Below are 24360 nucleotides of genomic sequence, written 5' to 3' on the forward strand. Positions count from 1 at the left end.
ATTATATGGTCCGTATTATTATAGACATGTCGTGTGAAAATTTTGATACGAAAATTTTATCGATTAAGTGTTTAATTACGAGGACAAAGTTACATAAAATGTGAAAGTTGAATTCTAGTAGCTATAAGGATTAAATAGCTATAAAATTCAAAACTAGAGGTCCTTATATGGTCATTAGGCCATTAAAGAAAAGTATGTAGATTTTTTTGTGAGAAAAGTATGTAGATTTTTTTGTGACTCATCCATGGAAAAATTAGAAAAGAGTAGGGACTAAATTGAAAATTGAAATAATTAATTAAAAAGATGATAAAAGATATCATCTTATTATTTTTGTCATCTTCAACCCAAAAATTATATGGAAACCCTAGGAGAGAGAGAAAAAACTTTCAAGGCTTAATTGGGTAAGCTTCCTTGTCCCATTTTTAGTAAATTTGATATTTTTGAAACTAGGATAGTTTAAACTATCTATTTGGGGGATTAATTTGAAAAGTTATCAAGGTATAAAATTTGGGTCATGGATGAATATGCTGAAAATTAAAAATTTATGGTAGAAAATGAAAAGTTTTTGATAGATAAACAACTTTTACAAAGTGATTTTAGATGAAAACATGATTTAGGGACTAAAATGTAAAGTTGTGAAATTTGATGAAAAATTCTAAATTTTTTGAATACATGTGCTATAAATTTTGTAATGGAGTTTTGGTTAGGCTTGGAATAAGGAGTAAATTGCACAAATTTAATTTTCCGAGCTTAGGGACGAAATTGGAATTTATGGAAAAGTTAGGGGCAAAATGGTAATTTTACCTAGGACGTAAATTGAGTCCAAATAAATATGAAATATGAGAAATTGATGATTAAAGCTATTTATATAGATCTGAACAACTCACATTCAAGGTTAGATCGAGAAAAAGAAAAGGTTTCAGATTAGTAGATTTTATACGCGAACAAGTGTCGAGGTAAGCTCGTGTAACTTAATCGGGCATGTAAATATGCTTAATTGAATGTTGTGTTGTATGGAATGTGACTTATATTGATGTACATTGCTTGAATGCTGTAATGAGAAATTTAATACATGTTCGATATGGTGAAAAAGGGGTAAGTCTCAATTGAATATTGAATTCCAATGAATATATGCGCTTTCCTGAAACGAATAAGGTCCTGCATTTGTTGCGGATGGGATTTAGCCCAGACAAGTAATCCTATTGACCTTGTTATAGAAAGGATTTAGCCCAGATGGGTAATCCGGATATAATACCTCTCGAGTATACGTTATGATTAGGGTTTAGCATGTACAGGTAATCCTAATTGAACTCTTTTGAGCATACATTATATAAAGGATTTAGCCTAGACCGGTAATCTTTTATACGATATGTGGCTCGAGAGTGTGTTCCTTGATTAAGTGCGCTGAAGGGTACCCTTGAATAAGAATTGATAGATTATTGAACCGTACGCCTCGAGTGTACTACTTGAGCATCCATGTAACACCCCTTACTCGTATTCAACATCGGAATAGGGTACGAGGCATTACCGGACTTATATACAAGCAAACATACAAAATCGAGAAGTAAATTTCTGTCCAAATTTAAAAATGTTCATATACATTCATATCGTTCCTAAAACGAACCTACGAGGTCCAAAACATGCATTGGAAGCTATTCGGGACTAAACCGAGAATTTTAGAAAATTTCACAACACTTAGAAAAATTTTCATTTTTTAAGAGCCACACGCCCGTGTGGGTAGACCGTATGGTCACACACGCCCATGTCCCTAACCCGTGTAACACTCTGTTTGTCACCCAAGAACAAATTGAAGACACACGGCCAAGTGACACGCCCGTGTGCTAGGCCGTGTGGTTGATTTAATTTTCATAATTTTTCATAAAATAAGTGCATACTACACACGCTTAGGGCACACGCCCAGGGTACATGCCCGTGCCTTAGGCCATGTCATCCACACGGCTAGACACACGCCCGTGTCTCTGCCTGTGTGCTCAATTCTGAGCATTCTGCTTTGCAACAATTAAGGTGCAACAGACAAATGGATGAAACCCGCGCCCATGGGGCAAGCTGTGTGTCACACACGGCCTAGACACACGCCCATGTGTCTATCCGTGTGGACAAAAACAAGACTATTTACCAAGCCATTTTGTCACCCTTTTATGCACACACCTACACAACAAAACATAACACCAATCTAAGCAATTACATTCAACCAATTCAGCCACAAGCAAGACATCCACACATCATTCACATGCTACCATTTACCACATACAATCATCACATACTTATCAACTTAAACCATGCAAATTTCTACATCCATGAAAACATCATCATATGCATATATACTTAAACCAATATTAGCCAATTTCAATGGCCATTACAAGATGAATTATCAACCAATATAGGCCAACACATTAGGCCAATTCAATTATGACACATAACAAAATAACCAAGTCCCTATACATGTCATAACTCAAAATGTCAAATTCATTGATACCTAAAATAATCAATTGATAGTGTAAGGGATCTCCGACAGTCTCCGATCCCCGAGCTAGCTTGTTAACACTATAAGACAAGAGAAAGAAAAGGGGAGTAAACTATATAGCTTAGTAAGTTCCCATGCAAATAATAGGAATCATAAACTAACATTTAACATACAATTAACATGATAATTGGCATAAATATTATTAAGATCTTACAATCATAACTTTCTCAATCATAACCTTATCGAGGGTACATCACATAACGAGCTCATCACATATGAGTTTTTCGTACATACCTGACTCATCTCGAATTGGATTTACCCATAATTCTTCTTTGACATACTCATTAATTACCCATTGAACTAGGAATGCTAAAGGATACTCGGGAGTTTCGTACACACGGTACCATACCAATGCCATATCCCAAATATGGTCTTACATATAATCCCATATCGATGCCAATAGCCCAACTATGGTCTTACACAAAGTCTCATATTGATGTCATATCCCAGATATGATCTTACATGAAGTCTCATATCGATGTCATATCCCAGATATGGTCTTACATGTAATCTTAGTAACCCTAATGCCATGACATTTGCATCCTATCTATTCCTAAGGTTCAACTGGGATTTCACTCTTGTTGTAACTTTGTCGAACACGCCCAATGGTCAATAAAAATTCATACAATAATAAATCATTTAAAATGTAATTAAAAAATGCATTATTTACATAAGAACTTACCTCGGTACAAAAATACTAGAAATAGGACCTACTCGTCAAACACCTTGTTTTTCCTCTGATCTAGGTCCGAACCTCGTTTCTCTTGATCTATAATAATAAATTTAACTCATTTATTATTCAAATTACTCAAATCAGTTCAAAAATCACTTTATGAAAAATTATATTTTTACCCCTAAACGTTAACATTTTTACACTTTGGTCCCTAGGCTCGTAAATTGAAATAGATTCAATTTCCTCGATTCCCAAGCCTAGCCAAACCTCTTTTATGCTTATAATAGCCCACATTTTTCAACTAATCACACTTTTACTCACATTTTATAACCTTTTTACAAATAGGTCTTTTGACATTTTCATCAAAAATCACCTAGCAAAAGTTGTTTATCATACACCAAACACAAATTTCTACCATTAGACATCAAAATACACACATATCTAACATGATTCAAACCCTAGACCTTAATCATTTCTCAAATTAATGGTAGAAATAGATAGATTGAGTGATAACGACTTCAAAAAAGTAAAGAGCATTAAAAACGAAGCAAGAACGGACTTACAATCGAGATTGAAAGATGAAACAACCCTAGCTATGGTTTCCCTTTGAAATTTTCAGCCAAGGGGGTAGAAGATAGGCAAAAATTGGCTTTTAATTTGATTATTAATTCTTTTATTAACTAAATGACCAAAATGCTATTTTCTTAAAACACTAAAATTCTCTTACCTCATGTCTATTTTTGTCCAAATTAAATTGAAATGGTTTAATTACCATCTAAGGACCTTCAATTTAAAATATCATAACAATTAGACACCTCTAGCATGTACAACTCAAGTTTTGCACTTTTTACAATTTAGTTTTTTTTACTAAATTGAGTGCTCAAACATCAAAATTTTTGAATGAAATTTTTGAATGAAATTTTCATGAAATCATTCCATAAATTGTATACCATGAAAATTTAATAAAAATAATTTTTTCTACGTTAGATTCGTGGTCTCGAAACCACTGTTCCCACTAGGCCCAAAATCGGGCTGTTACAATCCATTAGAAATTCAATGATTCAACGGACATAAATCTTGACATGGTATGAGAATTATGAGATGAAATGATAATGACTTGAAAGAATATTGCATGATGAGCTCATCTATATTTACTTGATTGAAGTTTGATTGAACGTATGTGTTTAGGCAATTTAGCCAAATGGATGGAAAACATGATATTGTATGCTTAGATTTAATAAATAGGATTGGTAAGTTTAGTTTTTGTTATACGAACTTACTAAGCATGTAATGCTTACTCCGTTTTATTTTCCCTGTTTTATAGTGCTCAGAAGCTCGCAAAGGTTGGAGATCATTAGAGCATCTTCACACTATCAACTAGCTTACTTTGGGTATACTTAGTAAAATAATTTTGGTATAATGGCATGTATAGGACAACTTGACCATTAGTGGCTTGATAATGATACTTGTAATCTAGCCGTTGGAATGGCTAGTAATGGTTGTTTTGATATACTTGTAATGTCATGCTATGGTAGCTAAATATATGTTAAGTAGTTGATCAAATTATGTCTAATATATGAAATGAACCAAGGTAAGGTTGTAAGCACATTTGTATGTAATGGTATGTTGTGATGAATGATGAAATTTTTTTTAATTTGAATGCTTGAATTGGTTGGTATTTTGATGTGAATTTAAGTGCAGGCCATTGGTGTGATTTCGGGTGAGAAATGAAGCTAGAAATGGCTTTATTTTGTCCACATGGGCAAACACACGAGCGTGTATCTAGACTATATGTGACACACGGCCTTATAACATGGGCGTGTGTCCCCTGCACCTAAATTTTGAGAAACAGAATGCTCAAAATTGAGCACACAGGTAGAGACACAGGCATGTGTCTCAGCCGTGTAGCACACGGGCGTGTGTCTCGACCGTGTGAAACCTGTACCAAATTTTGAATTGAATTAATTAACCACATGGCCTAACACACGGGCGTGTGGCATGGCCGTGTGCACAAGTTAGAGAGTTACACAGGGTCAAACATGGCCTGTAGCATGGGCGTGTCCCAGGGTCACACAGGCGTGTCCGTTGGACCAAACGGGCGTATGACCCTTGCACCTTGGAAAATTTTTGAAATTTTGTGAATAATTTTTAGAGCTCTCGATTAAGTCTCGTCTCGATTCTAATGCTCGTATTAGGCCTCGAGGGTCCAATCAAGGGATGTTTTAAATGATCTCGGTTAATGAATAGTAATTTACGAGAATTATTTGAAAATTATTTTAAAAGTTTCGGTAATGCTTCGAAACCCTGTGCCGACGAAGGATACGGGTCGGGGGTGTTACAGCTAATGTAGGGAACTCTGGATATCCAGTAAATGTTTCTCATGTAGTTAAACCAATACAGTCTGGCATTACTAATGACCTTTATCAAAGGTATTGCCAATCTTTCATGTCCACAAGTAAACAATTTTACTTTTGAATGAAGGACAAATGGAAAGATAAATCCATGTGTGGGAGTATTTTGAACAATCATTGTGGTTAAGCTCAAAATTTTTTAAAGTCAATGAAGGATTTGAGAGGCATGCTGAATGATTTTGGAAGTAGGACTTGATTTTTTGTTGAACTTTATTAAAAGTGTATATTATGTATATTTTGCATTTTGATATTTTTAAATAGGAGTAGAGTTAGAGTAGCTAAGGGATTAAAAATTGATGAAACTAAGTAACTTGAAACCAGGTAGAATGTCGCGACATCGCTAGATTATTATTCATATTTGTATTCATAGCCCTAGTGCACGCATACTGGGGCACGGTCAACAAGGAAAGTAAATTGTGGCTAAAGTCATGGAATTTAACACTGGAAGTCACAATATTCGATACAGTAGTGAAAGATGGAAGTCAACCCCAAAGTGCAGCAAATTTAGACCATTGAGGTAGCAAATTCGTGACATTCAACCTTTCTTCAAAGATTTGAGCAAACTGATTGCAAAGTCACGACATTGGACCTGGAATGTATAAGCCAATGATCTACTAGAAGTTTCAAGTTTAAAAAGAATTATAATAAAATTTTCAAATCATCTAATTCATACTTGACAGTTGTTAATGTATTAGAAGGGTTTCCTTAAACCCTTGATATTCAAAAAACAATAATATTCACCAATATAGTTCACGTAAGCAAGTATCTACCAATTTGGGTTTGCCCTATTATGCATCCACCAAAATGAAACTACAATGCAACCATCCGTTAAGGCTATATACTTTGACACTCTGCAAGACTACATCTTATGTCTCTTCGATAAGAATATCCGCAAAAGTGTATACCTACGAAATCAATTTCTAGTGCGACTGTTCATGTGACTGTTTAAAGAAACATTTTGTACAAAGACCATGTTGCACTAGCCGCGTTATGTGATGTATAGATTAATCAGCCAAGCATTGGGGTACGAAGATTATTCAGAGTATCTCATGTGAGATTATTCGTTAGTATACGCCACCCTAATATGGTTTATTTAATCCTCGTTTATCTTTAGGCACATAAATAGATCTACAAGCAAACTAGTACAAATGTATATGGCATGTTCAGTTCAAGTAAATATGAGGGAAGGTAATTTTTATTAGCATAAAAAATGAGGGTACTGGGAAAGAATAATTTCATAATCTTCCACCTATTTCTTGATTGTAAGTAAGAAATTTTGGGGATGAAATTTTCTTTACAAGTGGGAGAGTTGTCACACCTGGAAATGTTAAAGCTTGAGTTGCAATGGTAACCTCGGGTATTAATTTAAAAATCTTTCTATATGAGTGGGCTCTAATGTAAATAAGAGCAATTTACACACCGGTTGATAAAAGATAGGATTTTAACCATTAGTTTAGTTACTTTTAAACTAGAAATTTTCTTAGTAGGAGACATGATGATTAGGGATATCTACAAACTGATGTTGAATTTATTTTTGTGAAGGAAGTATAGGAGGATTTTATAAATGAGGGACATTATTCTCCGGTGATATTATTTCCTTTTTCTGTTCTTTTTTCATATTTTTTTCTAGTCTGTTCCGAAAGATGGAAGGATTAATGAGTGTTATGCATTGAGGAAAGAGACTGAAGTTTGAGCCTAAGAAATTGAAAATTTTTGCATCTAGTAAGCTTTCTAACCTCTCTATATTAGCGGATTTAAGAAAAGGGAAGAAAGTTAATGATTTCAGTTAATCCATTGATTATGTTCTATAATGGGTAAAGTTGCGTATAATCATTAAACTAACTTTGCATGTAGAAAAATTATGGTTTTTATGATTGTGAATTATCTTCGTTGGATTTCTAAAATGGTTTTTATGTTTAGTTGGCTAAGAAGGCTCAAGAAATAAGGGAAAAGCTAAGTAGATGGATTTGGTGTCAACTTTCAAGTGAGTTCCAGAACTCAGGTCTTAAATGGTTGTTCATTTGTTTCAGTATCATGTGTTAGGAATGTTTAACTTAGTGTTCTACAAATATGAGGAATTCTACGACTGAATGTTGATGTATCGTGATACATATTGTGTGATGATATGCAAATGCATGACTAGTTTTAAGTTTAACCATGTTGTGTAGATGAAATGTTTGGCATGATGTGTCATGTATTAAAAATAGTATTGGTTGAGTGCTTGTGTATGAAATACATGTATATGAATGATATGTGGAGTATGGAGGGATGTACTGGCAAATGATAGAGGGTGATATGTCACGTTGTGCACTCTATGCCACGTGTTATTTGGCTTTGTGGAGGTTCGGTTGGTTTGTAAGTAGAATATGTGCATATGGATATGAAAACCCTTTACATGTAGTATGAGACTTTGCGGAGTTTAAGGCTTTAAGCCGTATGAATAAAAGCAAGTTCATGGCTATGGCATAATTCAGTGGAGGCCACGAGGTAACTCACTTATGTGAATCTATTTCTATTTGAGGAATTCCTTTTAGGAATTTGCATTTTATGAGTCTACATATGTAAGACATGGCAGTCTACCATATTTGTTTACATGATAGTTATACATAAGGTTCTGCCCTATGGAAGTCTATGAAATAGTTAACGTATATGAACTTGTTTCTATATGATAATTGTTTTCTTTATTAATCCGCAATGGGTGAATTGCTTATTCAAGCATGTATTTGTCTAAGACTCTGTGCGAAATGTATATGTATCTGCAATAAGGCTAATCGTCTATGAATCCACCCCTAGATAGGAGTCTTCTTTTATGAATCCATCCATATGTTTAGCAATACTGGAACCGTATACTTGAGTTTAAAACTTGAGTCCATTAGGACAAGTTATTAATAGCAATCCGTAACAGAAAGCATTTGCCAAGACCCAACTAACCTGGCTTTCTATATTTGTTGGTGCAATTCATGTGCCATGAGAATTATCTATTGGTCTTCTTCCATAAGTCCACAAGTAAGAATCCACAAGGGTTACCTCTCAAGGAAGTAATTGCGTAGGAGTCTACAAAGACAACTATTGGAGAAAGAATCTGCGGGTATAATCCGCCAAAATGTCAAACGTCTATAAATTTGTATTTTTGATTATAGGTTTATGAAATCTCATAAATGGAAGCCTTATATGTGTAAGATTGTGTATAATCCAAATGTGAAATCTCCTGTTCTCAATTCATTTATTTTAGATCTAATGTAGTCGAACAAGCTGAATTGTTCTCCAAGATGCACAAGTAGAGATGCAATGGTGTCATTAAAGATAATGTACCAATACAAGTTGAGCCAATTTATTCAATGTCAATACTACACAAATAAGATTGGCGAACTGTCCTAGTACAGACAAAGCCAAATATGAATTCTAATCCATGAAGTATAAGTTTACTAGTATTATGCTGATACAAGTTATGGATAGCTCACTAAGTTCATTCGAACTTACCTGTGTTTTATTATGAATTGTAGGTAAAAAGGGCAATTCAAGGATTCGAGGAGGGACTGGGCTAGAATTTTTCGTCCTCAAGCATACCTACTTCTTAGTTGTAATATGCATACAACAGGGCGACCTAGAAGTGAAGCCTTAAGGTTAGTGTTGAATTTTAACTAAGTGTGGTCACAGAATATTATTTCCAAGACTAAATGAATATGTTAATACAGTAAAGCTACATTGTAAAATTTTTATAGCTTAAATTAAGGGTATATATAACTGTATTAAATTCATTGGAGAAGTCAATTAGCTAACGAAGTTAAAAATAATATATGTATTAAGCTATTTTGATATGAAAAATGTATTAATGGATGTTTTAGTTAAATATGATCATGGAGCGTAGCACCTTGTAGTTCAGATTCATCGATCGGGTCGGGTATGGGGTGTTACAAAACCTTAGAATTAACAACTCCAGGTAGTAATTTAGGTAGATGAGACCGAAAGAGTATTCTACTTAGAATCAATTCGATTTAGCTCAGTTTAGATCCATTCGATCGAAAAAAAAGTGGAATAAGTTGATTAGTTGATGTAATTATAGGCTAAAAGGTATGAATTAGGTCGATTAATAATTAATCAGTAGAATCCCTAACTCTAGGTTACAACCGTGGATATTAATCAAGCTCTTGTTTTTCGTTTTTGATTGTTAATATGTTAGTTTTCATATTTAAGCAATTTATTCCTCTTTGTACTTAAATTCACATTCATAATTAATAGTTAGTCGTACTATATTTAGTAGACTAGTAACTATTTAGACTTAGTTTATCATGTTTGTTATTACTGTTTAACTTAATTTAGTCATACCTCCCTTAGGTATGATCCTCAAATACCCCCAGTATTTTGTTGTAAATCATTCTATATTACAATTTGACGTGTTCATTTGCAGACTATAGCACCTCAAAAATGGGGTTAAAATTATTTAGGTTAGTTGGTCGGGTCAGTGGTTCGGTGGGACTGTTAAGTTGATTTTCGCATTTTAGTGTCAGAATAAGCCATTTGGTTTTGTGGCTAAGTCTTTGGTAGCATAGCCTTTGGTTTGGAGTTCCAATCCATACGTGTGCAATGTAGGAATCATTCTTTTTTAAGCATTATTATTTGTTTTTAATTCTTAAAATATGTTTGTTAAAAGATCTGAAGGGTTTTTGATAAATTGGTTATTAATTAATTTGTATTTGAATTATTTTATTTTATAAGATAATAAGAATAATAAAATAAATAAAAACTTCCTAAAATTTCTCTCATGTTGGTTAGTTTTGGTTTTTTCCCCAATTTTAGATTTGACCTTTTTTTGCTTCCATATCTGTTTCAACATTTTTTTTTCTTTTATGTTTTACTTCTAATATTTCCTTTCTCTTTTGTTCCTCAATTTTTGTTCTTTTTCATTTCAAAATTGTTGTCGTTAGTTATTTTTTTCCAAAGTCGTTCCTTGTTCAATTGCTAAGTGTGGAATCGAGTAAGTATTAGTATTGTTTTATTACTTTCCTTTTAGTTATGGGTTAATTGTTTTAGGTCTTTTGTTAGTACCAATTTGGGTGAATGCTTATAGGTTGTTATGTTGGTTAATGAGTTTTTAAAAATGGTGGAATTGAGATGTTTCGATTGTTCGTTGGTGCTTGGAATCGCAATTTCAGGTGTGTTTCTGAAATTAAATGGTTAGCAGTTGATTTGATGGTGAAATTCACAATTTCAGTTGATTTCGGTGTGGTTTTGTGACCACACGGGCGTGTGCCACACACGAGAAGTCCACACGATCATGTGCCGCTGTGGAATTAGGGTATTCTTGAGTCACACAACCTGGGGTGTGCCACACGAGCTGGCCACACGGCCATGTGATCACTATTTGGGGATTTTATCATTTTTCACATGGGCACGTTCTTTAAACACACAGCCGTGTTTCTCAGCCACACGGCCGTGTCTACTCTGCTTGTTAATTTTGCTAATTTTGAACATTTGCACAGTGAGTTACACGGGCTACTCACACGGCCTTGTAACTCTATCACATGGGCATGTGTCTTCGTCACATGGCCGTGTGCCTCTTTGACACAGGCGTGCCCCTCTTTCACACAGCCGTGTAGACTCTTCACATGGCCTAGACTCTCCCACACGACCATGTGGGCTCTGTTTCGCAGATTTTTGTTTTGTGTTGTAAGCTGACTCATTTTAATTCTTGTGTAGTCCAACGTTCGTTGAGGCCTCTATAAATATGTTTGGGACTTTGTTTTAGCCTAGACTCGTGTGTGTATTTGCGATTATAGGATTAAAGCTAATTGTTTGTTTAAGCCTTTATGTAACGTGATAAATAAATTGGTGACATTACCTAGTAATGTAATACAAGTAAAACTGATTCTAAAATTGACCGACTAAATATGAGTTACTATTTTTTTGAGTTTGTTGGCAAATGGTGTGCATTCATGCATTTGCATAAAATTGGGGTTTTTGGTTGCGAAGGAAATGAAGACTGGTTCAGCAGTTTAACTACAATTTTTCTGTACAGCGGATTATCGCATGATTTAAACATATGACAGCTCACCTACATATTATTATTCGAGTGGCTTAGTTCCACATTTGTGGTGTGTATAGTGGATGCGTCTATCATGGTCCTATGTGGTGTGCAGGATGGATAGGCTTACTATAGACCAATTGTGGTGTGTAGGGTAGTCGGAGTGGCATTTGGTTGGTTAGGCAGGATTTTAACTTGTTGCATTCGGTTTGCATTAATGAATCAGTATTTGATTAAGTAATTTTCAAATTGGTTGTGAATTGACCAATATTTTGGTGTGTAAGTTCTTTTGTGTGTATGGAATGATGTATGCGTTACTTTAAATGGCTTATGGTAACGTATTCGTACTTTTGACTGTTGGTTCAAGATTTTCTTGCATTAACTGTGTACTCTTATCTGGGATATTTGCTTTGAAACCTCGTCATTTGATATCATTTTTTATTTCAGACTCGTACTAAGCTCGCATAGCTCACCCTCTCTTAGTTTCTTTTCTTTTAGGTAATGATCTTGGTTAAGCTCTGGCTTCAGCACATCGGAGGTCTTAGGAAGTTTTGATGACAGTCGGTTTAATTAAAATTTTCATAAGTTTAATATGGTTAATTTAAAAATTATTTGTAAGGCAATTATACAAACTGTGGTATGGGTTGAGTTTGGACATTTTGTTAAACTACGTGTTTCCGATTTTGAACAAGTTTTCTGAAAAATTTCGTGCATGGTTTTTAACTAGTCTTTTTGCAACTATTCTAAAGTTCACACAATTTTTGAGAAATGACATGTGGACTCCTGTTAAAAGGTAAACAACATATTTTCTATTGTATTACTAGTTTTGAATTTTGGGTTAAGATTGTCAAATTTCGCGCATTTTGAAACTATTCAAACAACACTAAATTGGTTTATTCTTGACTTAATTGTTAACGCCAATCAAACATTTTTGCAAAGCATAGGTTTAGTTTTTACTAAATTTTGTTGAACAAACAAAGAGGTTGACTTTTGAAGAGAAATTTGGAATTCAATGATGTGACCTCTAAAATTCGGTCAAGATTTTTGGGCCAGGTTTTGGGATGTTAAACAGGCACCACACTTTATATACATAATTGCATTATTTTAACCCTCTGTGCACGCACACCTGGGCGCGGTCACCATCATAGGATATCCTTAATCTCTTTGGGATAAATTCGTTCTCCCAATATGATCTTATTTATCTCATGGTAACCATTACATCTTCCTTTATGAAAAGTCAATTACTATCAAATAGTAATCAAGTCATTTATCACAAAGGCAAAAGACCCCTAACCACGTTTACTTTTCATCTATCATGTAATGTCGATGAGAGGATATTATTTACCCTTTAGTCGAGCAATGAATTCCACTACTGTGAATAATACTACATACTGTAGAAGTTGTATACTCAATGCACCAGCTTATGGTTCCTTATTGATTTGAACTTAAGTTTTTACTTACATCAAAGTATACAAGTCATGCATACATAGTCCATCATCTACTTAGGATTTAGGTATCTAACACTATGTACATCAAAAGTGAATAAATTCATAAATGAATCTAGGATATATTCTAATTGGCCCTTGTCTAATGTACTGTTAGTCTAGTCAATTACATTTATGTCTCTATCTTCTGGGAGTCATCTGCTCCAATGCTCAAGCATCTTCCCAATTGGACTTGATAGACGGCATATTAGTCTTTCAATCGATTTGCTTATTTCCAATTACACTAAGGACATGTTTAAGTTCATCTACTAATACAAGTTTTGTTTCGATATTACGATCCGACCACGTAATATCACTTAGTATTAGTTAAATGTTAGATAACCAGTGAACAAATATTTGCTTCCATTTTTATTTTATTTTTTTTTTGTGTGCAAAAACATTAAGGAAAATATACAAAGGATATTAATGTAATTAATAGATATTTTATTAAACAAATTTGCTAGAAAAATATAAACAAACAAAACAAATATATTACACTCAGGGTACCAAATCCAACAGTTCAAAGTTCAAATCAGGATGGGTTCTATGGGTGAGCAACCCTTAGCAGCCAGGCCAATCAAATAAGTTCAACCTTTAACAATTAAAACTGTGCTTTAACCATCAAGGCTAGTGTTCAACTTTAATTAAATTTTACATAAACTAACACATAACATATAAATATCAATATTTTTTCTAAAATTAGATATTTTAATTAATGATAAAATTAAATATAATTATTTAAATTTATTTTTAAAATTATAATAAAATATATCTTATTTAACATCCTATTCTCTTGAATCTCTTGTAGCTTCTCTTAGATATTATTCTTTTGTATCCATAAACCTAATCGAAAAATGAAATGAAATCATCGTAATTTCTAGATGTGTGATTATCCATTTTATTATTTGATCTGCTCAATATTCTTAAAAAATTAACTATAAATAAATATTATAATATAAATTTACTTTATAATGTGGCATAATTATCCTTACTACATATTATATTATAAAAATAGTATACATACACGTTTAAAGACATATAATATATCAATTGTTATCTAACTAATTGTGAATGTATAATAATTATTATTATATTATTATATTACAATGTGCATTCTTCTATTATGATGTGCAACCTAAACCTTGAACATGTAACTAGTTTTATCATATACTATCATATATATATATATATATATATACAATTAGTACATATTATAATAACATATTATAATAACATAATTATATATAGGGTTACATATCAAATTTCATTTGGCATGTTGGTTGGAAATAACATCATCATATGTTGAATTTTACCGGATTGGCCAAAAAACTTTTTCAAGGATCCACTTCACTAATAAAGAAGGCAATAAAAGAGAACAAATGAGGAAGAGTGATTCGTTTGACATTAAGATTGGTCGGTAAAAAAGCTCTTTTCTTTGAGAGTGAGTCCAATTAATATAACAGAGGAGCCTAACCTATATACAATTAATTACATATTTAAAATTTAGGTTGTATATGATTAATATATTAATTATATAACAATTAATATATTATGTCATTAAATATGTATGTATACCATTTTATTTAATATAATATAATATGCACTAAATATAATTGTTATATTATAAAATAAATTCATATCATAATATTTATTTTAATTATATAAATATTAACTAGTTTTTGGTTTAAAAGATTAACTAGTTGAGTTTATCAAATCTGTCTAGAAATCCGCTGCCATTCCTAATTAAGAGTAAGGGAAATTAAGCCTAACTCCTCTCCAAAATGGCTTGTTCCAACTCAAATGCGTAAATTAACAACCATAAGCCTAAGCAAACAGAGTAGAAAATTAATTTTTGAAAAATGAATATCAACTATCTTTGAATGATGTTACTTAAATATTTTCTATTATTTGACCATTTTAAAATCATTGTTTAAAATTATTTTAATGAAATAAACACAATAATCAATGCCTAATTAAATAGAAAATAAAAAATACAACACATTATATATTGTTTTCGATGACAAATTAGAGCTAAAAAATACAACTCAATGCCTAATTTAAACTCGTACTATTACTGAAAAAAATATTTATATTATTAAAAATATTTACAAACAATAATATGTTTATTAAAATATTTTTAATAAAATATTATGAATACTATTTAATATTAATATTGTAATTAGATCAATATTGTAATATTTTAAAAATAACAAAATATTATTAATATAATAATATTTAACCCAATTCAACTTAACTTTTTTTTACAAAAATCATGTAAGTCATTTTTCCCAAAATTATCTCAATACCTTTGGTAAGGGAAAACAATTTCCAAATGTAAAATATTTTGGCTGCTCGATAAATCATTTTACATAAAACAAACGCAATAAAATACTAAAAAGCATTTCCCATAAACAAACAAAACTACATCAAGAAAACAAACAACACTGTAATATCATTTTTATGCTACGAATAATCTGAGCTGAAGACATGAAACACATGTATGTCATCAAGCAAACACACTGCTGCATATCAATAACAGAATACAACAAGGCCCTGCACTAAGTTTTCAGTGTAATAAAACAAATCGCAGGCAAAACATTTTATTTACTCTACTGCCAAATGGGAGTTATCACTACATATTTGCTTAGGACTAGGAGACACGCAGATTCCTGCTAGTCGCAAAGTAGCCTCACCTCCCTCTTCAGGAATGAAGGCAACGAAAAAGCAGCCTTATGCATCTGTCAGTACAACAAAATAATTACATTTCTACATCATAATTCATAACGCTATCACACTACTAAAGTACTAATACATATCTACATCTCACAACATAACTACTTCATGTGCATTTATAGAAGAAACATTCACGCATTATCCCTACATCTGTTCTAATTTGTTAATAAATGAAAAACAACAATACATGAAGCTTCAATAAAAAGGCCCACTCTAAACCAGCAGAAGTAGGAATAGTAGTTGCAACTTTGGCTTTCAGAGAAAAGAATCATTGAAAAAACAATCCAGCAGACCAAGATGTTAATTCATCAAGAAATGAAGCAACGCCTAATCAGTATAACAGTCAATTGGGTGGATCAAATTGGTTTTGGATCAAATCAATTCAGATCATGTTCGGGTTTTAAAATTTTTGAATTATTTCAGGTTCAAATCATTTGAGTTTTCATCTGTTGCAGGATTAGGCTATTTTGGCTTCAGGCCATTTCAGGTTCAAGTCATTTTGGGTTCAAATAATTCGAGTTTTCCAGTCAGGTTTTTCGAATCTGATCATCTCAAGTTCAGATCATCCCGGGTTGCTTGTTCAATTTATTTTGAGTTCAAATCATTTCGGGTTCAAGTCTGCCAGGTTTGGACAATTCCAAGTTTGAGTGATTTTGGGTCCAGGTCATTCCCGGTTTGGATCATTTTCCGGTTTGGGCCTGTTGCCTTTTTATGATCATATCAGATTTGGATTTGAGTAAATCAGGTTGCATTTTAGGGTTCAGGTCAAAATTGACAGTCTACACATTAGTTTGAGGTTCATTTCAGCACAACGAGCAGATTATATTGTTTAAGGATTTAATGTCCCAGAGCAAACATAACTTAGCACCCTGCTAAAATGAATGAAAATGGGAACTTTAAGATGAGTTCTCACCTCAGAGTTGTAATATCTAAGTTCTCTCTTATGCTGATGAGCTCCTTCTAACTTTTCAATAGGGTTAATGGGATTCAGAAAATCAACTGCTGGCCCCTCTGTCGAGCATATCAGAAAACCAATCACACCACTGCATTAAAAAAAGAAACCAGAAGTCAGAAATGAGATACATTTGATGCCTTACCAATTGGTAAATCATTACAGATAAATTTGCCACCAAAAAATGCATCATATAATTATCTAAAAGAGAAATAAGGTGAAAACATAGCATAATTAAAATACCTTGGATATGTTGGAACACTCGCCCATGCATAATGAACAGAACCTTTGAATATTTCACGGCAAATAGAGATCATATCATCAATTAGATGTGTATGAAGCCACATACTCTCTGCCATGTTACATAGGACACCACCAGGCCTTAAAGCTCTAGCTAAAGTATCAAAAAATGGTTTCTCTACTAGCTCTTGAGCAGGACCTACATTGCAGGAAAAAAAGAAAATTTAAAGCTCGAATATTGTCCAGTCTTGAAACAAAAATCAATTTGCAAATACCATTGTTGTAAAATCCCCTAGAGCCCTTGAAAACTAAAAGAGATCCATAACAAAGCATCTAAGCAGAGAGCACCACATATATTCTTTAAGACACGGTGAAAGCATTTTCAAACTTCTAACTCTAATGTTCCATTTTTTTCTCATGTTGGAAGAAACGATAGATTTTTCTACTGGTATATGCAGAACTCGTTAAATTAGAAAATAAAATTATAATGGACCAAAATTACAACATACCTACAGGATCTGATGAATCAACAATGATTGCATCATACTTCCCTTCTGGAACATTACGAAGAAACTCAACAGCTGTTAAGATTATTCAAGAAAAATTATCAGCTCAGAAATTATAGCTATGCTGACCGCCCACGGTAAAAAATTAATATAAATAAAATGAATAAAATATTGGTTTAGCCTACCATCACCAACATGAAGACAAACACGGGGGTCTTCAAATCCAGCAGCCAGTTCTGGAAAGAACTTCTTAGAAACCTAGAATAAGAGAATGTGGTAAATGTCTACTAAGTTGCATTTTTAGATATAAATTAAAATGAAAAGAAAACAAGAAGAGATGCTAAATAAAATACCTCTATAACCATCCTATCTATTTCACATATATCAATGTGGTCAACAGAGCTGTGCCGAGAAATCTCTGCAAGAACCCCACCATCACCACCTCCCACAACCAGAACCTGTATTCAGTATCTAGGTAAAGTTAACACAAAACCACTTTGAAGCTAAAGTAAAATCTTTCTAGAAGTCTGGAACTAAGGTCAGATAAATAAGGGTTTTGATAAAAGCGGAAATTTGTCAGCCTAATCAGGGTTCAAGCACTTTAAATAAGCCAAATAGCTTAGGGGATGTATCTCGTGATTTTCTTGACAGAAAAGACTATAACCATCTAACTGCCTTTCTAGCACAAAACTTCATACAGATTGCATGATTATGCAGTACTAAAGAAAAAAAATTCAAATCCCAACTTAAGAAATTGAAGAAAAGCAAGTTCGATAAGTCCAACAATATAAATGGTACTAGCAAAGATAAAAGGGAAACTACCGACTTCCACATGGAGTGAAAAACAATTCTATGCTTAGATAAGATGAGATTACAGTTTTGGGAGATGGAATTGAGCAAAGGGGAAGATGAGTTATCATCTCCTGATATGCACATTCATCCTTCTCAGTCAGCTGAACTATACCATCAAGAACAAGCACTTTCCCATAGCTTGATGACTGCAGAGGAAGTATATCATTAGCAAGAATGTGCATAACAAGCAGTCAGTTAAAAAATAAATAACGCAAAGGGGACAGAAAGACAGGAACTAGAGGTAAACAATTACGGAAATCATAAAGTAGAGTTAAAAATACCAAACCTCAAAAACGAGAACCTCTTGATAGTCTGACCTTGCTTTGTACAAAATGCTTTCAACTTTCAGAGAATGTGCTTCTCCTGCAACAAAAATTTGAAAGATTGTCAGTATCAGTAAAGGTTATGATATGATCTAATGCATGAAAGGCTGCCCCTAGTTCAACTCGAGGCTCCTAACTAAGCTCTCATTTCAAAGAATAAGTTAACTTGATAAAGTTATCAAAAGTCCAGTGGAACCCTAGCATTGTGAGAAAGTTCAGAATTGTCACTAATTACCTTTTATCAGATTTCTTCTGTTATGATTTAATATATATTAAATCAATTATTACATGGCATCGAGAAGATAAAAAATATTTTTAAAATCAAAACATAAATAAATTAAAGAGGAACTTTAAAGCTCACCGGGCCACATAGGATTGTTGAAGTAAACCATTTTACCGGCCTTATCTACAAGTGAGGATAAAAGACTCAAACCATGAAATTCTGGCAAATAGTGAAAAAGAGCAGGAAAGAAAAGAATTCAAAGATGATGACCAGAAGAAGACTGAGATTCTGAGAACCACCCAGAAACAACGGTAGAATGGCATTTAGCCTCAAGCTCAGCGGCTGAAGCCCTAGCCTTCAAGCAACAAGAAGGGATAGCCTTCTGTGAACTATTCCCATTATTCCCCTTCCCATCCATAATCTTCTGGCATTCCAAACCTCTTCCTGCGTCTTCCCCCATAGATTATCTTTTTCCTCTTCGGCTCCAGCCTCTACATGTCAAAACCAATTCATAAGTTCCCTGCTTATAGAAACAGAACTAACATATGCATGCATGAGCAGATTAAATCTTTTTTTCAAAAAAAAAATACATTTTAAAAAGTTTTTTTTATCACTGAAAGAAAGTTTGTTGTAGAATGTTCAAGATGAAAAAAGCACCAGCTTTCTTGTACATCTAGCAGTATGTTCATACATTATTTATCATTTTTTAAAAATATAACAAGCCTCAAAGAGGAAAAAGATTAATAAAAGAAAAAGCAGAGGAAAGGAGTGTGAAATAGCAGAAGACTTTTGAAGTAGAATTTCCTGGCCAATAACGCTTTTTAATATAACAATTCAAAGCTATCATCAACATTGAAAGCTGTATAAAAATTTATCACAGAGGATTTTTATATTGATTATGATGAGAAAATTATATTATACAATTCAAAGCTATGATCAATATTGAAAGCTGTATAAATAAAAGGAATAGGAACAAACATAAATGCCGCTTCTAGAAGATCAAAGTAAGATGAAAAAAAAACAAGCTAATTTCCACTAAGTTAGGTAATAGAAATGAAAATTTCAAATCCAACTTAGAACTTACAGTTAGCAATAAACTTTCTTTAAATAACAATTACAGCAACTTTAACCTCAGGTTTTTCGCTTTTATTACAGAAATAAACGGATTTTTTGAAATATATATAAAGGGAAAAACCAACGCAAAGCTCCAATTCTTTCCCGTGAAATTTTCTGAGTTGAAGAATTAGGGTTTAGAAAAGCGAATTCAAAAGCAACGACTCTCCTAAAACCGATAATAAACGTCCGCTTTTTGAATGAAATGAAATAAATAAACAAAAAATAAAAAGCAAAATGTCAGAACTAACACAACGGCAGTGATAATATTAAACAATAAAAAAGAAAGCCAATGAAAAATAAAGAAAAATATTAAAAGGAAGAAGAAAATCACGCCTGGTGTTAATGTAACTCTGAACAATCTGGAAAGTCTCAAATATCGAGCGTGGATGGGAAAGAAGAAGAAGGGAAAAAAAGATGTATCGAAAATCTATTTGTGGCAGCTTTGTTTTGATGAAAATGGCATTTCCGAGCCCTTGTTTATATAACCACGCGCAGCGCAAGATTAATGAAATCTTTGAACTTGCCTACTTTATTCAAAAACAGTATTACTTTTTTCTTCAATGACTGGTACACCCTTATAGAGAATATTAGAACGGGTCGAAAATAAATAAAAAATAGGAAAGCAATTGCCATAAATAAGATTCTTTTTCTAAAGGAGGCACAGCGTGGGAGTAGGAAAAGAATATTGCATATCTTATATTCCAACTTCGTATACCAAAAAATTTGGTATACCACCAATGGTATAAATTAAGTAAACTAAATTAGAAGTTCGTATATCAAGATTTGTTTGGATAGTGAATAGAGTTTTGGTCTACCATTTATATGCTATGAATTTAAACTTTGTAAACCAATATTATATTTGATAAAATGATAAAAAATAATAGCAAGTTCAAAATAATGTTGATTAATATAACCACAAAATAAAATGGTTTATTTATATTATATATAATGTTTATGGCTGAATTTGATATCCATTAGATTGCACATTAAATTAATTAAAAGTTGGGAAAAATAAAATTATTATAAAAATTTCAACTAGACAAATTCAATTTTTGATATACTATTTGCAACACTTTATATCTGATTCGAAAGACAATTGAATATACGATGCTACATTAATAACAAGACAATTTGATTAAACTCACTTACATACAATGCAATTAAATTACGTTTATAAAAATGTCATGTGTCATTAATAATTAAACAAAGTCTCAATAAAAACAATCTTTAGAACAAAATTCCAGCTCAAAACATCAAAAACAAGGGATAAGTGCTGAAATCTAGTCTTTATGGACCGATACATGTATCAGAAATTTAAAACAATTTTGGTTCCAAAGTCCATGTATCGATACAAAGACACAATGTACCAATATATGCAGACATGGATCAATACTTAAAGCCATGTACTAATATTTAAGTATAAAGTCCAGATGCCTAAACTTAGCCTAAAAAATATGTAGAAATTTGACAATTTAAGTTATACAAATAACATCGCAAACATATCAAAAATTGAAAAAACATATATAATAACCATTAATGAACATTTGACATATCAAATAAGTTCAAAACACCATAATTCTCACTCACTAACACAACAAAACAAAATTAGGCTATTTAAGTAAAATTTATGCATAAAAACAATCCACATAATATTGAATTAAATTCCAAAATTTAAATAAAATCTTAAACACAGCATCAACAAACCAAACATATACCAAGAAACCAAATTCAACATAGTAATTTGATATATAATCATTTTAAAAAAATGCACTTAAAAAGTCCTATGCATTTCGACGGGGTTTTTTACTATAATAATATTTAAAAAAATGAAAATAGACTGCCTTCAAGATATTTTACCAAAATGGTATACTTCAAGTGATGGAGGGTGGTGCATAGGCGGCACCACACTGAATTTTCTGACAAACACAGTTAAAAAAAATATTAAATAATGGGTAGAAAACAGTGAAAAAATAATAATAATAAAATAATGGATCGAGGGCATCTCATAAGCAGGATCGGTTGTGGGATAGCCATAGGCGGCACCAATGGTGGGCCTGTCAAAGGCAGCACCAGTGGTGCCTTTTTGACAGGCATCACCGGATACGAACCCGCCCCACAAACTACTTTGGTCAAGCTTACCAAGCCGAGCATTGCACTGTTGGCAAGTTGATCCTAGCTCATTTCCAGCTCTCCGAGCTCCGTCCAGCTCAATTCAGCTTGTTACCGATTTAATTTCGTTTTGATGCAAGCTCATTGAGCTCGATTCGAAATTATTTAATTTCATGCATTTTAATTTGCTGAAATAATTAAGTTGGTTTATTTAGTTAGCTTAAAATAATTAGCTCATTTTAATTTGTTAAATCAATACATAATTAAATAAAGTTTTTAATGTGTCTTAGTTTAGGACATGAATTTAATATGTCAAGTTTAAGACAAATTAATTAGCTGCTGCTATTTATTTGTCTAAACCGAATCTAATGGTTGTCCTAGCATTAAAACGTGGGTCATAAATATGTCCTTGTTTAGACATGTTATTAATGTGTTTTGTGATTAAAACCATGAATTTAAATTGTCTCAACTTTGCTACAGGTTTAATGTGTCGAATTTAATGTGTTTAACATGAATTAATTTGCTTCATTAAATTGGTTTTAGGCACATGAATGAATCAGCATTAAAGAAGCCAAATTCAATGACTGTTGGACCTTGGGACGAATTTAATGAGCTACTGGTTTAATGTCTTGCTGAATTTAATTCATGTTGCTACTTTGTCCAGCCGAATTTATGGTGCATGATGGCTGACCGAATTAAAGAGGTGTTGGAGCAAGCATGGGACGAATTTAAGGACTTGTCCAGCATGCAAGGGGTGTCCATTAAAGAGGCTGTTTGTGGCAAGCATGTATGGCCGAATTAATTGTTGTTTACTTGATGCATTAATTTGTTGTAAGTTCATGGCAAGAAACGAATTTAATGTGCAGAATTTAAGTGGGTGTTTTGTGCATGACCAAGACATGTTCATGGACAGCATTTATTAAAGTGTTTCCCATGGATGGACGACTTAAATGAGTTGCTGAATTTTCCTTCTTCCCATATGCCTTTTCGTGGAGACCAATGGACATATGTTGGTTGATATTTTCTAAGTGACCATTCGGCCAAAAAGCATGCATGAAGGCTTCCATTCATCCTCTTTTTAGCCGAATCTAGACATGGCTGTCAAGCTTCCATGCTTCACATTCATTCAGTCGAATTGCTTCTTCACAAAACATGCCCATTGGCGTTCCAAGTAGTTGAATTTAGACTTAGTCACTTAATGATTGTCTTCTAGTTTATTCTAGGATTTTCTAGCCGAATTTTACTTATTCTTTAAGCATTGTTCTATATCTATCCGGCTACCCCAAAAACTAGGCTATAAATAGTTGTTTACTTTCATTTGTAAAGGTTGTTGAACTTTTATCATTGTTTCTTATTAATAAAACTATTTGGTGAGATACTTTTCTCCCTAATTTCATTGAAGACTTGTTGGCTTATCTAGGAAGCCTAGTGGCATCAACCTATTTTCTTTTATCCCGAACTCATCACTATTTATAGTGTGGCATTCAAAACTATACCAAGGTTCCTACTTTGCTAAGTAGTGGGTCGAGGTTTACCTTCTTTCATTTAATCACCTTAAAAGGCTATAAGCAATTGGGTCAATACTCTTTAGTATTGGTTCGTGCTTGCTTTTGAGTTCCTTCTTTCCATTCTTCCTTTAATATTCATATTTTAAACCTTACCTTTGAACCCCTTGAATAGCTTCCGCATTATTTACTTAAAAAAAACATCCTTTTGAACAAACCGAACAATACTTTTTCATAGACGATCGGCATTTCACATACGACTCGACTCATCCCCGAGGCGGATCGTATCATCACCCTTCCAGTATATCTCCACCCTGCTCCCCCATTCGGCTCCTACCAGATTGGAAAATAAAAATTACAGAAGAAGATAGGGAGAATAGAAGAGAAGAAAGAAAAGAAAAGGTAATTTTTTTATTGTGATTTTTAAATAGAATAGATTATGATAAGAAAAAATTATTTTGTTAGTATTATATAGTTTGTTTAGTGTTATTTTTATGTTTTGTTTTAAAAGTTATTTTGTTTATTGTGATATGTTAGTAATTTTTGTGTTTAGATTAATTATGTGTTTATTGTGAATGTTATGTTTTAAATTTTTTCAATATATTTGAAAGTTTTTATGTTAGTAAAACTATTATAAAGTAATTGTTAATTAGTGATAACAATGAA

General features: G+C 32.7%; 1 protein-coding gene across 2 annotated transcripts; it reads right to left on the reverse strand.

The window, feature by feature from the left end:
• Nucleotides 1–15536: 15536 nt before the first annotated feature.
• On the reverse strand, nucleotides 15537–20748 carry LOC108467433 (spermine synthase-like). Of its 2 annotated transcripts, none has more exons than XM_053017960.1 (11): nucleotides 20414–20748; nucleotides 19235–19455; nucleotides 19103–19147; nucleotides 18705–18781; nucleotides 18442–18564; nucleotides 17920–18024; nucleotides 17752–17824; nucleotides 17570–17641; nucleotides 17064–17259; nucleotides 16782–16911; nucleotides 15537–15873 (listed from the first exon to the last, which is right to left on the reverse strand). In XM_053017960.1, exons 2-11 carry the CDS (start codon nucleotides 19422–19424, stop codon nucleotides 15808–15810), a joined length of 1077 nt encoding a protein of 358 aa, XP_052873920.1. In that variant the 5' UTR covers nucleotides 19425–19455; nucleotides 20414–20748; the 3' UTR covers nucleotides 15537–15807. The 2 variants fall into 2 exon arrangements, with proteins under 2 accessions (XP_052873920.1, XP_017623533.1); XM_017768044.2 differs by having other exon boundaries at nucleotides 20049–20426.
• Nucleotides 20749–24360: the final 3612 nt, after the last annotated feature.

The sequence above is a fragment of the Gossypium arboreum genome, chromosome 8 (assembly GCF_025698485.1).
Source record: "Gossypium arboreum isolate Shixiya-1 chromosome 8, ASM2569848v2, whole genome shotgun sequence".
NCBI classification, from domain to species: Eukaryota; Viridiplantae; Streptophyta; class Magnoliopsida; order Malvales; family Malvaceae; genus Gossypium; species Gossypium arboreum.

Coding starts and splice junctions, on each gene's coding strand:
- LOC108467433 (XM_053017960.1), bottom strand. CDS start 19,424: ATGGGGGAAGACGCAGGAAGAGGTTTGGAATGCCAGAAGATTATGGAT. Junction 19,148..19,234: donor AGAATCTCAGTCTTCTTCTG/GTCATCATCTTT, acceptor CCTCACTTGTAG/ATAAGGCCGGTAAAATGGTT. Junction 18,025..18,441: donor CAATTCCATCTCCCAAAACT/GTAATCTCATCT, acceptor TACTGAATACAG/GTTCTGGTTGTGGGAGGTGG.